Source organism: Malaya genurostris, chromosome 2 (assembly GCF_030247185.1).
Source record: "Malaya genurostris strain Urasoe2022 chromosome 2, Malgen_1.1, whole genome shotgun sequence".
NCBI lineage: Eukaryota > Metazoa > Arthropoda > Insecta > Diptera > Culicidae > Malaya > Malaya genurostris.
In genome coordinates this window covers 85,818,627-85,832,389 of record NC_080571.1, presented here as the reverse complement: position 1 = coordinate 85,832,389, position 13,763 = coordinate 85,818,627, and the positions used below count along the sequence as shown (strand labels likewise).

Genomic DNA, 13,763 nt, shown 5'->3' with positions numbered 1-13,763 from the left:
CTACAGCCGTCTTTTAATTTGTTTTTTGTTTGGTTACTGTTTTAATTCTTGAAAAAGCAGTGTTCCCAATCAACAAATATTAGTTTCCGAGCTACAATGATTAGAAGAAAACGGTGCAATTCAATAAGAGTGTGAGTTTTTGTAATTCCATGTCCAAATATCTCGAAAATGGCTACTTTTAGTAAATTTATTACTTTTGAACTGTTTAAACATTTTTGCCTTTCTTATATAGAAAAGTTATGCAATCAACATGAAAACCGGCTTTTGGGCCGAGGCTTGGAGGTTTTTAGTGTTTAATTGACTATCTTTCCTCAAGAACTTGAATTCCAGCTATAACTGTTTATGTTTTCAAAAGCACTGTTGTCTTTAATGGCATTAATGGCAATGTGTTGCTTTTAATAACAGGGTTAAAATAGAAATTTCGAAAAGAAATTAGAAGCCTTTTTTTTCGTGACCGTATTTTTTTCGGTTGATTTTTGAATACCTCAAAAGTGTGATTTATTTTTAACAGCGAAACTATTTTCTACCACACTATTTCATATATTTTTTTTTTCAAACACTATTTTCTGCCAACAACAGATTTCGGGTTACAACGATTTTGGCTGTCACTCTCAATCTTTTTAAAAATCAGTCTTACTACTGTGGACAAAAACTAGTAGGACTTTGTTCATAATTTAAATATTTATTCTTACAAATGCATTTCGTCCCCCTCAAAGTAATCCTCCCTGGCTCCAATACACTTGTGCTAACGTTTTTTCCGTCCCTCAAAATAGTTGTTGATGTCAATTTCCGGAATAGCCATCAATGCGCGTAGCGATTCACGTTTGATATCTTCAATTGACTCAAAACGGTTCCCCCGGAGTGGTCGTTTGAGTTTTCTGAATTTCAAAAAGTCTAATGGAGCTAAATCAGGCGAATATGGTGGTTACGGAAAAATATTTTTGGCCGAAAAACATAAAAAATCAATGCAGTATGCGACGGTGCAATATCGTGGTGCAGTTGTTGGCCGATAATTCTAGCCTCTTTTTACAAATAGCTTCGCGTAAAGGACGCATAACACTCAAATATGTTTCCTTGTTGACAGTTTGGCCGGTAGGAAGGAATTCGGAGTGCACCACACCTCGATAGTCAAAGAAAAGTTTCAAAACAACCGCCCTGAACGTGGTTTGTCGTCAACGCGTTCTCGACCCTTTTTGAACAACTAGTAAACACTGTCCCAGAAAGTATGGACGCACTTTGATTTCGCTGTAAATAATTCACAAGTGTTAGGTATTCAAATTTTATTCGTTATACTGATAATATTAGACTACAACAACAGAATATTATTCTCAACAATTGCTACTTAGCCATTGTAGACTAGCTGGCGCACGTTCTTGCGAACGTTCCTCATTGAATTCCGTACAGACTGCTTGGCGACAAGTTTTGACACTTTTTTCCAATCTTTTTCGAATGGTTTCGGCTGCCGAGACATGTTTCCTAAGATGTGCCTTCGGTAATGCCCAAAATTCCTCAATTGGTCGAAGTTGTGGGCAATTTGGTGGATTCATGTCTTTTGGGACGAAAGTGACATTTTTGGTAGTATACCATTCTACCGTTGATTTCGTGTAGTGGCAAGAAGCAAGATCTGGCCAGAAGACAACAGGATCCTTGTGGCTTCGAATCATGGGTAGAAGTCGTTTTTGTTAACATTCCTTGGTGTATACTTCGCTGTTCATTGAAGCAGTGGTGATGAAAAGTTTCGAAATCTTACCGCAGCTACAAATTGCTTGCTACGAAATCTTACCGCAGCTACCATAGCTTTCTTACCAAATTTTTCGACTTCAATCAATGTCTCGAACTGGTTTAACACTTGTCCTTCTCGCACCGTATAATATTGTGGATCCGGCAAGGATTTGTAATCGAGTTTCACGTAGGTTTCGTCGTCCATAATTATGCAGTTCAAATTTCCAGCAAGAATCGTATTGTACAGCTTTCGAACCCTCGGCCTGATCGATGCTTCTTGTTTCGGACTACGTGTTGGTTGTTTCTGCTTCTTATAGATTCGAAGATTCAAACGTTCTTTAGCACGAAGAACATTTGACTTCGAAGTGCCCACTTTTTTGGCCACATCCCGAACTGAAACGTCCTTCTTTTGCTCGAACGCCTTCAGTATACGTTTATCCAACCGAGGGTTAGCTGGACCTTTTTTCGACCCGGTTCGGTTTATCCTCACCGAACTTCCTGATTGCATTTCGCACGGCTTTTTCACTTACTCTTTCCATTTTTGCTATCTTTCTCAGTGACAGTCCGCGTTCTGTGCACCATTTGTACACAATTTTTCGACGTTGTTCTGCTGAAAGTCCACGCATTTCGAAATGAAACTAATGAAAACGAATTAACAACTGCACAAGTGGTTAGAGAAGAGTGTAAACAACAGGACGCAGCCATAAAAATTGACAGATTCTGAACCATTGCGAAATGGCAGCGGTTTTTGGTTGCGTCCATATTTTCTGGGACAGTCTTTAATACAATCACATTAGATTTAAATACTAGATTCCTATGAATATTAGTTGACAATCGACCACCCCCCCTAGTGCTGGAGGTCAACATGATGAGAACAGTAAATAAGTTTCCCAAGATAGCGACCATAAACCGCTACTTGGCAGCGCACGGCCTGTGCCAAGAAAGGTTTATGCAAACCAATTAACACACTTCTGGGTTCACAACGCACCGATCCCAAGCCCACGCCGTCATCGTCATCATCTTCGTCGTCAGTACTGGCAGCAACAGTGCTAACGGCGCCCGAATGACTCATGCATGCATGCATGGAAGCATGCTGGGAGCAGCTCGAAACACTTCCCAAACGTTTCGCGTCCCCACCGTCAATCAACGCACGCCGGCATGCATCGCGCGCGGGAAGCGAGTCTCGATCACCTCGATACCGAATCTAGGTCTTCGTTTCTAGCTGTGTATAGAATAAACGTGTTTTGTCATGGCGCAGCTTTCTGTTTCTGTTTCTGTTCCAAATACAAACCCAGTTTGGCCAATTGAGACCACGATCACGGGGCCCCGCGCTGGTCATGGCTTTTTACCTGGCGGTGGCAGCAAACAACAACAACAACAACAGCATCGCGAAGTCTTCGGAAGCCAAGTGGTTTTGGATGGTGTTATTCCCACTTATCACGGAATCTCTGTTCGTGGCGGCAGCAGCGTAAAATCGATTCAACCGTAAAAGAATGATTTCGAAAGTGATAGGAAAGTAGCCGGTAAATAGGCTTTCGGCGAATAATTAAAACTTTTATCTTCGATCCGGAGACCAGAAGACTTGCTGTTTATGCAGCACGAATGATCTTTGCACCGTGACGTGGAACCGACAGGACCGTTCTGCGCTGAACCGAACAAATCTGTTTAATTAGGGTACGTACCGAACAATGCAAGCCGCGTTTCTCAAGCGGAACAATGTCCAACCGACCGGTTCTGGCGAAATCCGTGTGTGGGTCCGAAACCGGGTCAAACTGCGAGCTGAAACATTATTAATGTTTTCCTGCGTCCGCCGAAACAAAGACCTCCTATATCTTATCGTTCGCGATTTTGCATATTTTTCTTGTTTATTTTCTTTTTTCAGGGGGAGAAATCCTGTCTCAGCGATATGCCAGCCATGCCCTGCTGGTTTCAGTACTGCCGGATTCGATTTCGATAGTGCTGTCAGCGCCCAATAATCAACCGCTCGAGGCGCGTGTTCCGGGTCGCTACCTGGACAACAAATGGCACACGCTACAGTTCGTGTACCAGCTGGGCACGTTGTACTGCATCATCGACAAGCAGTCGACAACGATCGCCAATCAAACCCTAAACTCCCAGCTGATCACGAACAAATACATCAAGGACGAAGCTGCGGTGTTGATTCTGGGTAATCACTACTCGGGATGTTTGCTGCACGGTCCCGGACTGGTGTTCAACCAAAGTGCAATGAACTACGAAGGGGTTGTGTTTGGTCCCTGTCCTTTGGCGCCAGGACCGTGCACGGATCATGACGTGCTGGCTGGGCCACCGAAGGATCACTGCGCTACCGATCCTTGCATGCAGCATGGAACGTGCATTTCACGACCCGATGGGTACGAGTGTCACTGCACTTCAAGGTTTAAGGGAAAAAATTGTGAAATTGACACGGGAAATCCTTGCCAGTCGCACCCGTGTCAGCATGGGAGCACCTGTAAAGAAGATCCCAAAGGTGACTACAAGTGCATCTGTGCCCCGGGATATACGGGTATTCTTTGTGAAACGGAGCTCAGCTCCCATCCGTTGTGTGAATCGAATCCGTGTCTGAACGAAGGAATTTGTCGAGTTCCGCCGGGTAAAAATAGCTACGAGTGTGACTGTTTGAAGGGTTTTATCGGAGCACGGTGTGAGATCAACTGGGACGATTGCAAACCGAATCTGTGTCTGAACGGTGGTAAATGTGTGGACGGAATCGATGCATTCACCTGTGACTGCAAGGGAACCGGTTACGGGGGAACCCTCTGTCAGAACAACATCGACGAGTGTTCGGTGAATCCCTGTCTGAACGGGGGAACCTGCTTCGACACGTACGGATCGTATCTTTGCGAATGTCCCACCGGTTTCACCGGTGCCAACTGTCAGCTTAGCGTCAACGAGTGCAAATCGCAACCGTGCCAGCACGGTGGCACCTGTATCGACACCCAGGAGGGCTTCGATTGTCACTGTTTGCCAGGATTTTCCGGAGAGCTGTGCGAAATTGCACCGGGCTGCAGCCAGTGTCCGATCGATTCCGACTGCATCGGTGGTCAGTGTGTTTGCAAACCGGGCACCACAGGTAAGTTTGAGTAGCGCCAGCGCTTTGCTTTAGAATCATTCTTACACACTCATCCTAAGCACCTGTTTTTTTTTGGCAATATCTTATTACGATAGATTCAAGTGATTCAAAATGGCAAAACTTTGTTTGTAGACTAGTTTAGATTTTCTTTTGTTGTTCGTTTTTTTATTTGTTACAACTCAATTAATTCTATTATTCTGTCTGTTTTTCTGACCTGCAAGGCGACTGATCATAACGTGAAACTTTCTTTCACTGAAAGCCCACCAACTTCCTTATCAACGAAAAGATCGTATTGCAACATGTGTTTTCGAACGTATTATTCTCTTTTGCTCGCAGAAAGGACATGTGCTTGAACACCTCTATGACGGAATCTTCTACCTAAACCATAAACCTTATTAGTTTCAGTTTTTTGCTACTGTTTGAATAGTATCTAAACTGAGCTACTGTTTTGATTAACTGTATCTCTGGCACTTTTTTCGCACCGAGGTACATTAAATATTTTCGCCATCATCAGATTAAATTTCTTCAAGACGACTCACAATGCTTGTAGCTGACCATAATCATGAAAGTATCGATATATAGGTACAATTAAAATATTTTTGACTTTCTCTATAGAAAGGTATTAGAATTGCTGGAAAAACCGACTTTAGAACGGAGTCTCGGAGAACCATAGTATTATATACCATTCGACTCAGTTCGACGAGATCGAAAAATGTCTGTGTGTATGTGTGTGTGCACTTTTAGAAGATATTCATACGCGCTCAATTTTCTCAGAGATGGCTGAACCGATTTTAACAAACTTAGGTTCGTTTGAGAGCTACTGTCGGGCCATTGATCAAGTTCAAAGATCAAATGGCTGTGACTTTTGGTTCTGGAGATATGATTGTATAAGTGATTCCGGAGATATGATTGTATAAGTGACGCAACCGACAAAACGCGTTGTATTTTTACGCGCTCAATTACCTCAGAGAGGACTGAAACGAATTTAACAAACTTATGCTCGATTGAAAGCTACTGTCGAGCCATTGATCAAGTTCAAAGATTAAATAGCTGTGACTTTTGGTTCCGGAGATATGATTGTATAAGTGACGTAACCGACAAAACGTGTTGTATTTTTACGCGCACAATTTTCTCAGAGATGGCTGAACCGATTTTAACAAACTTAGGCTCGTTTGAGAGCTACTGTCGGGCCATTGATCAAGTTCAAAGATCAAATGGCTGTGACTTTTGGTTCCGGAGATATGATTGTATAAGTGACGTAACCGACAAAAAGCGTTGTATTTTAACGCGCTCAATTTTCTCAGAGATGGCTGAACCGATTTTAACAAACTTAGGTTTGTTTGAAAACTACTGTCGGACCATTGATCAAGCTCGAAGACCAAATGGCTGTGACTTTTGGTTCCGGAGATATAATAGTATAAAAGACGTAACCGACAAAATAGGTTGATTTTCACCGCTCCTATATATAAAAGGGTGTCAATATTTTGGGATCACCTCTAATTTTGCAAGCGCTTGTGCTCAAAAGTTTAAGCACATCGAAAAATGTCCTCATGCAAAATTTTAGCTAAATCGGACATGTGTAAGAGGTGCTGCCCGGCGGTAAAGGTTTGAAAATTTCGATTTTGAAAAAGCACCATAGGGAGTACATGAAATTTTCGAAATCGAAAATAAACTTTTGATGCCAAAAGTCTTACAATTGCATGAAATGTCGAGATTTAGTGTCATCTCGAAAAAAAAATTTTTTTTTTAAATCAACTTTCCGGGATTTTGATATTTTTGATATTTTAGTCCCAGAAAGTCGATATTTTCAAAAAAAAAATTGTTTCGAGATGACACTGTTCTATTGCTTTTTATTTTATTTGATTTTTGAACAAACTGCTCCTCCGAAAAATTTGAAAAAAATCAGGCATGTTTAAAGCATTATGGGGAAGATTTACAATTTTTTTCAAAATTTTTGAATGAGTATTTCTTCCATTAAAAAATACTAGAAAATTTTGAAACATATTTTTTTCCTCTTCCATTTTTTGCACCACCCTGGATTTTTTAGTGATAAATAAAGAATTTTTGGACATGTTAAAGTGGTATGTTTCCATATTTTTTAAAAATGTGAACGACCAAAATATTTGATTTTTTCTAAAAAATTAAAAACAGTCGACCATGCGTCCCCATCGAATTCTGAGAGAAGGAAACGCATGGTGCTTTATCTTAGCAGTTTCTAGTAGTAGTCGACCATGCGTTCCCATAAAGTTCTCTTAAAAGGGAAACGCATGGTGCTTTGTTCTAGTAGTTTATGATGCAACTCAAGCGCAAGGCTTAGAAATCAAAGTAACGAAAAGAAGGAAATGCATAATACATACACGATCATACTTCGGGTACAACCTAGAAAGCTACAAAGCGAGAACTTACTGGTATGTGGTTCATATATGAATGGTAGTAATACATGAACGTCGCGAGTATGCCACATATGAAATTCGGTTACGGCAGTTAAGAACTAGAGCGGGTGTCAGTTTTTTACGTGTTGCTGATAGATGTAATGAAGGAATAATGAAAGGAAGAATTAAAATTTCATTACAGTGTCAAAAGTTATCATAAAGATATGTTATCAAGGGATGTGAATAGTTTTCTGGAAAATGTATGATAAAGATAAAGTTGGAGTTTTGTGCTTGAAAACGTCAATCGAATATCTTTATGATGGTTTTCATGGTTTGTAAACTGAGAGCGCTATATATTTTTTTATTTGTTCTTAAATATGAAACAACAACAGATATAAAAAAATAATGATGCGTTATTTTTCGTTTTTGAGTTATAACCTTTGCATAATTTCAAGTCAAGCATTTATCGACCATGTCTATTGAAAAACTTGATTCGCTGAATCGATTTCTTCAATTTTTGGGTATATTGTGTAAAAAACTCCGTATTTTCCAGAAAATATTTGAGAATACATAATTAACTCAGTAAGTGATTTTTAGCAGTTAATGGGTTGAAACTTTGAGAAAATTGTTTCCAGTCTATGACCTTTCGAATGTGGTATAATAATATGAATTCCCCTAGGGGGGCAGATTTCACATGCTTATCCTGCTATAGCCTTTGAATGAAACTTACTGGACATGTAGACTTTGTCACAGAAAGTCATTTTGCATAGTTTGTTTCTCCAAAATTGATCTAGACTGCTTTTTGAAAAGGGCCAGTATTTTTTACCAATTTAGTTATTGTCGGAAAATCACAAATCCTACAAAAAAGTGTTGTTTCAGTGAACTTCACAAAATCAGTTGAATTTTTGAATAAAAAAAAATGAAAAAAATCCTTTTCGAGTGCTACACGGAACAAAATCGGCTTTCAAACTTTAAAGTCGATTCACAAACATCATTTGATTTTGATAAAATTTTGTCCCGATGGACATGTAGACTTTGTAGCCACTTTTACACTTTTTTAAGAAACAAACCAAAATTAATTTAAACTGTCTATAGAAAAGGGCCAAAATTTTTCATCCATTTTTTTCAAATTGTCGAAAAATGACAAATCATACAAAAAGTTCTAGTAATTTTCATAAAACCAGTATAATTTTTTAAATAAAAATACGCAGAAAAATTATCTCTGAAAATTAAAAATTGATTTACAAAAAAGAACAATTTTTAATTTAAAAAAAAAATGTCTCAAGGTAGGTGGTTATGTTCCCTACCAACCGTTCAAACATTTCAAGATGGGCAGTTCTGAGGAAAAAACATTGTCTAATAAAAATTCTTGCCCAAAGGAAATTTCCAATGAAGCTCAACATCCTATTGATAGTTATGGCAAAAAGTAACAGATAAGAAAAAGCTTTTTTTACAAAAACTTTCTGCCTTTCTCATTTCTCATATAGAAAGGCTATACATTCAATGTGAAAACCGACCTGTCATATACCATGTGTGTGTGTGTGTGTGTGTTTTTTTTTGTAATAGGAGGTGAAATCGCCGGATCATCAAACTATCTCCACATAGCTCTGTATGTAGACAGGATAGCTCGGTATGTGGGAGTCGAACCCACTAAAACACCCCCTTTTCTCCATGCCCTTATCCTCCCGGGATCACCATATAGTATTACTTCGGGAGGGGGCTGCGATCTTGCGCATCTACTCTAGCTCACATTTTTGCTCTGTGATATCCACTGTTTATCCTTATTCGGGCTCTCGTTCCTCATTCTTGACCGTTTCGTTGCTCTTCTCGCCATTTCCGTTTAAGCCATGACATTATATGCATCATCCCTCTGTTGACCGCCTTCCACATCTCTTCGTTGCCGCACATTCTTTCCACTATGTTGTCGACGCAAATGTCCTCTCCGACTACTAGACGCATTTCATTTTGCTCTTCCATAAATCGGGGACAATCAAAGATCACGTGTTCCGGTGTCTCTTCGACGTTTGCACAGCTCGGGCAAAGCGGTGACTCTGCGTGCCCAAATCTATGCAGGTACTTCCTGAAACATCCGTGACCAGATAGGAACTGTGTCAGGTGGAAGTTGATCTCTCCATGTTTTCTCTCTAGCCACGTGGACACGTTGGGGATGAGCCAATATGTCCATCTTCCGTTCACTCCATTGTCCCACTCTTGTTGCCACTTTCTCAGCGACTCTGCTCTAGCAGTTTTACGGATGCCCCGCAGGCCGGTAGCACTCGCAATCCTCTTCCACCACTATTCCAATTGGGATCATGCCGGCGATGACGTTTACCGCTTCTAGCGATATGGTTCTGTAAGCGCTTGCCACTCTCATGCTTATTACTCGATACGTGCCGTTAAGCCGCTTCTGGTTTCTTTTTGTCTTGAGCGCCGACGCCCAGATTGGTCCGCCATACCTCATTATTGACGTAGTCACACTGGCCAGGAGCCTCTTCTTACTGCTGTTTATCACCGAGTTGTTTGGCATGATTCTAAGCAAAGCTTTGATCGATCTCGCCGCCTTCTCGCACACATAATCTATGTGGCCGTTGAAGCTCAGCCGGTCGTCAATCATCACCCCTAGATGCTTTACCTCACGCTTTGAGTTGACAATATGTTCCCCGACCGTAATTTTTAGTTGTTGTACAACTTTCCGGTTGCTAATCATCACCACTTCGGTTTTATGGTGAGCTAACGTTAACTTTTTTTCTCGCATCCAATCTTCCACCAAGTTTATCGTCTCTGTGGCAAGAACTTCGACCTCCTCTTTTGATTCACCCACGATTACTAGCACCACATCATCCACAAAGCCGACCAGTTTCGCGCCTCTGGGAAGGTTCAGCTTTAGAACTCCATCGTACATCGCGTTCCAGAGCGTCGGGCCAAGAATAGATCCCTGAGGAACGCCTGCTGTGACTGTTCTTCTTTCCTCTCCTCACTCAGTTTCGTAGATAAGAGTCCGGTTTTGAAAGTAGCTCTTCAAAATTCGGCAAAGATATTCCGGTACTTTCATTTTGTGTAACGAGTTGGCTATGGCTTCCCAGCTTGCACTGTTGAAGGCATTCTTTACGTCCAAGGTGACAACGGCGCAGTAGCGATTACCCCGTCTCTGCTGTTTCTGTGCCGCTTCTGCAGCTTTTACCACCACGTGAATGGCATCCACTGTCGACCTGCCACTTCGGAAACCGAACTGCATGTCACCAGCTTCTGTCGCTTCCAGTTGTCGGGGAAGTTTCCTCCGTCTATACATCTCTGCATCGTGGTCCTAAACATATCCGGGTTTTCCAAGATTGCTGTTTTCAGAGCCAGGTTTGGGATACCGTCGAGCACTGGAGCTTTCCTTACCTTCATTGCTTTTGCCACCGAGATTAGCTCGTCATTAGTGATCCGAGATTCTTCGTCATAATCCCCGTCCAGTTCGTATGGTGTGGGCGGCCATATGGATGGTTCATGCTGCGGGGAAAGACCGTCAATGATGGCCTTCATCTTCTTTGGGCACCTTTCACGGGGTACAGCTGGGCCTTTTAATTTTGCCATAGCCACTCTGTAAGCATCTCCCCAGGGGTTCACATTGGCTTCTATACAGAGCTCGTCGATGCAGGCTTTCTTGCTGGATCTGATTGCTTTATTTAGCTCGGCTCTTGCCGTTCTGTACAGTTCTCTTCTTTCCACTTTTTCGTTGTCGGTTCGTGCCCTCTGGCTTCTCCTCCTGGATCGAAGACAGCTGGCCCGTAGTTCTGCTATGGTCGTATTCCACCAGTACACCGGACGACGGCCATTTCATGGTTTCGTTTTTCTCGGCATGGTTATATCGCAGGCTCGTGTCAGTACTGCTATCAGCTCTTCCGCGCTCAGCTCCAACGGATTTTGTTCAAAACGAAGTGCCTCGACGAACACGTCTTTATCAAAGTTTTTCGTTCTCCACCTTCGCTCGCTCCACTGCCTTTCACGTGGCTCCACCAGTCTCCTGTCCTCGACACGATACTGGATTGCTTGATGATCACTGTGGGTATATTCCTCGCTTACTCTCCAGTTCATGTTTCGCACTATTCCAGGACTAGAGAAGGTGACATCGACAATCGACTCTCGACCATCTCTTCGATATGTGCTAGTAGAGCCTTCGTTGGCAGGGTCTACGTTAAGCTTTGCTAGAGCTTCCAATAGGCTGCGTCCCCTCATGTTGGTGTAACGACTGCCCCACTCCACCGCCCAAGCGTTGAAGTCACCGGCGATGACAACTGGTCTTCGGTCAATGAGCTTTTCCGTTAACTTATCCAGCATGTAGCTGCTCTATCGTCCATCGTGGAGGTGCGTAACAGCTACAGATGTAGACGCCGTTGATTTTGGCTATTACAAAACCTTCATCCGCACAGTGCACTATTTCTTGGATGGGGTATCTGCCCACTGTCCATATAGCCGCTGATTTAGCTTTATCAGCTATCCAGTTCCCATCCCCAGCTGGAACTCTGATATTATAGCGATATCGCTCTTCATTTCCGACACGGATTGCCTCAGCAATTGCTGTGCTGTGTCACAATGGTTGAGGTTAATTTGTGTTACCTCCATTGTGGTTTGGCTGCTGCTGCTTTCTTAAAGGCCGGACATCTCAGTCCTCCGGTCACATGATTGTTATCGTTTTCATTCGCACATATAAGGCATTTCGGTGGTTTCGAGCAGCCCCGTGCCTTGTGGCCCTCTTCACCACATCTTCTGCACAGCTTAGTTCTATCGGGTCCCTTGCAGTTTCTTGCCACATGGCCAAATCCCTGGCATTTGAAACACACCTCCGGCTGCTGATGGATGCTCAACGGGCAGATTGCCCAGCCGACTCTGATTTTACCGATCTCCAGTGCCTTATTGGCTGCTTCAACTGGTAGTTTTATGACTACCACCTGCATACCAAGTATTCCTCTTCTTAGGCGAACATTAAACTCAGCATCAGCCATTTTACATGCCTCTTTCAGGGCATTTTTAACCTCTTCCTCGGTAGTGATTTCATCCAGATTTTCACACTGGAGGGTTGCTTCTGCGGTCATGGCTTTTACTTCGGCTTTGTTTCCCACAAATTTCTGGATTATATCTTTATAGTATGAGCTCTTGTTCTTCGAGTTTTTTTTCAGCTCAAAGATCATGTCTTCCGTTCGGGTGCGTCTGATTTTGTACACGTCCGTACCAAGCTCCTTCAATTCTGGAGCAAGTCTTATGGTTCGCAGAATCTCAAGATAATCCTCCGCGCTTGTCTTCACGATGAGTGCTTCGCCCTTCTTCCTAAACTTCTTATCTCCAGGAGGCTTCCTTTTGCTGTCCCGCGTTTTAGTCTCGTCCTTTCGACCCCCAACCACTTGCCAGGGAGTTTCTGGAGTACCGTTGTTGGTTGCCCCTTCAACCTCTTCATCTCTTTGACCTACATCGATGCGTCTTCCCAGGGTATCTCTCTGTTTCTTGGACGCCCCTGGTTTTTCTTCGCCCGGTGAAGATCTGACCCTCTTGGGTGTCGAGGCCTGTGTGTTGGCCGTACCCGCTAGCTTTCCTCGACCTCCTTTTTGGTGCTTTTCCGAGGTCGTACTGGGTTTTGTCTGAAGGGTCACTGCTGCTGCTGCGGCAATCTTGGCCGCTGCCAGTTCAGTTTCTGCAGCTTCAGCTCTTTGCATTTCTCTTTTGAGCTCTTTAGTGGCTGAACCAATAGCTCCGCGGATCTTGACCACCATCTCCTTAATGTTTTTGTGAACGTTATGTCTCTTATCAATATGATAATAGAGATCGTCCACAAGTCTTTTCGCCACTTCCACTCTCGAGGAATTCGGCAGTGCACTCCACGCCATTTGCTGCTGTGTTTGCTCCTGCTGTTGTTGCTGCAGCTTCGAGCACTCGCGGTTGGGTTGGTCTCTCTCTAACTTCTCTTGCTCTTGTTGTTCCCGCTTCTGTTTTTTCTGCTCTTCTTGGATCGTCGGTGGTGATCTGGGTAGACCTTTTTGGGCGAATGGATTCGCTAAACTCTCTCCCTTGTTGAGATTTCCTACTTCCATGCTGTTGGGTCCCCTCTCCAAGCCGCTATCCTCCCCCGTCGTAAGTAGTCGCCTTCATGATCTCATGGTGATGTTTGCCAGCAGTGACGCCATGCTAGGGTTGACCCGGCCCCTTATGGGGAACAGGGTTCAGAGCCAGATCAGCGCGAGTCAGGACAACGTCAACTGAGCCTACTTCCACCGACTAAGGTGGCGGGTTTGGAACGTACTTGGAGTCCTGCCAAGGCTTTAACGGGACGGAGGCAATGGTACCATTAGCCCACTCGCCGTTTCCAGAAGGTGTCATCCGTCCTTACTGGGGGAGTAGAATAGTACGGTTGTCAGCTCTCTGACATAGTGTCTGGGCATGCTTCGTATTCGTGTCCATGTTCGTGTGCTGCCAGTTTTCCATAATCAGGGTCTCACTGGCATCAACCCTGATGCGCCTAACGGCGCTCCAGTCTTTGGGCTTGTGCGCTTAGAGCGGCACACGATCGCTTTGGTAGGACTTGCTTGCGGATACATGCAGCTTTT

General features: G+C 43.2%; 1 protein-coding gene across 4 annotated transcripts in view; it reads left to right on the top strand.

Moving 5' to 3' along the window:
- The window catches only part of LOC131432756 (protein crumbs), a 145,597-nt gene that overhangs the window by 84,274 nt on the left and 47,560 nt on the right, over nucleotides 1-13,763 (top strand). For 3 of the 4 annotated variants that reach the window (XM_058599257.1, XM_058599256.1, XM_058599255.1), the window contains exon 3: nucleotides 3,605-4,813. The exons of the other annotated variant lie outside the window; for it this stretch is intronic. In XM_058599257.1, coding sequence (XP_058455240.1) covers nucleotides 3,605-4,813 — 1,209 coding nt within the window. The remainder of the gene's footprint in view (nucleotides 1-3,604; nucleotides 4,814-13,763) is intronic. 4 annotated transcript variants of the gene reach the window in all.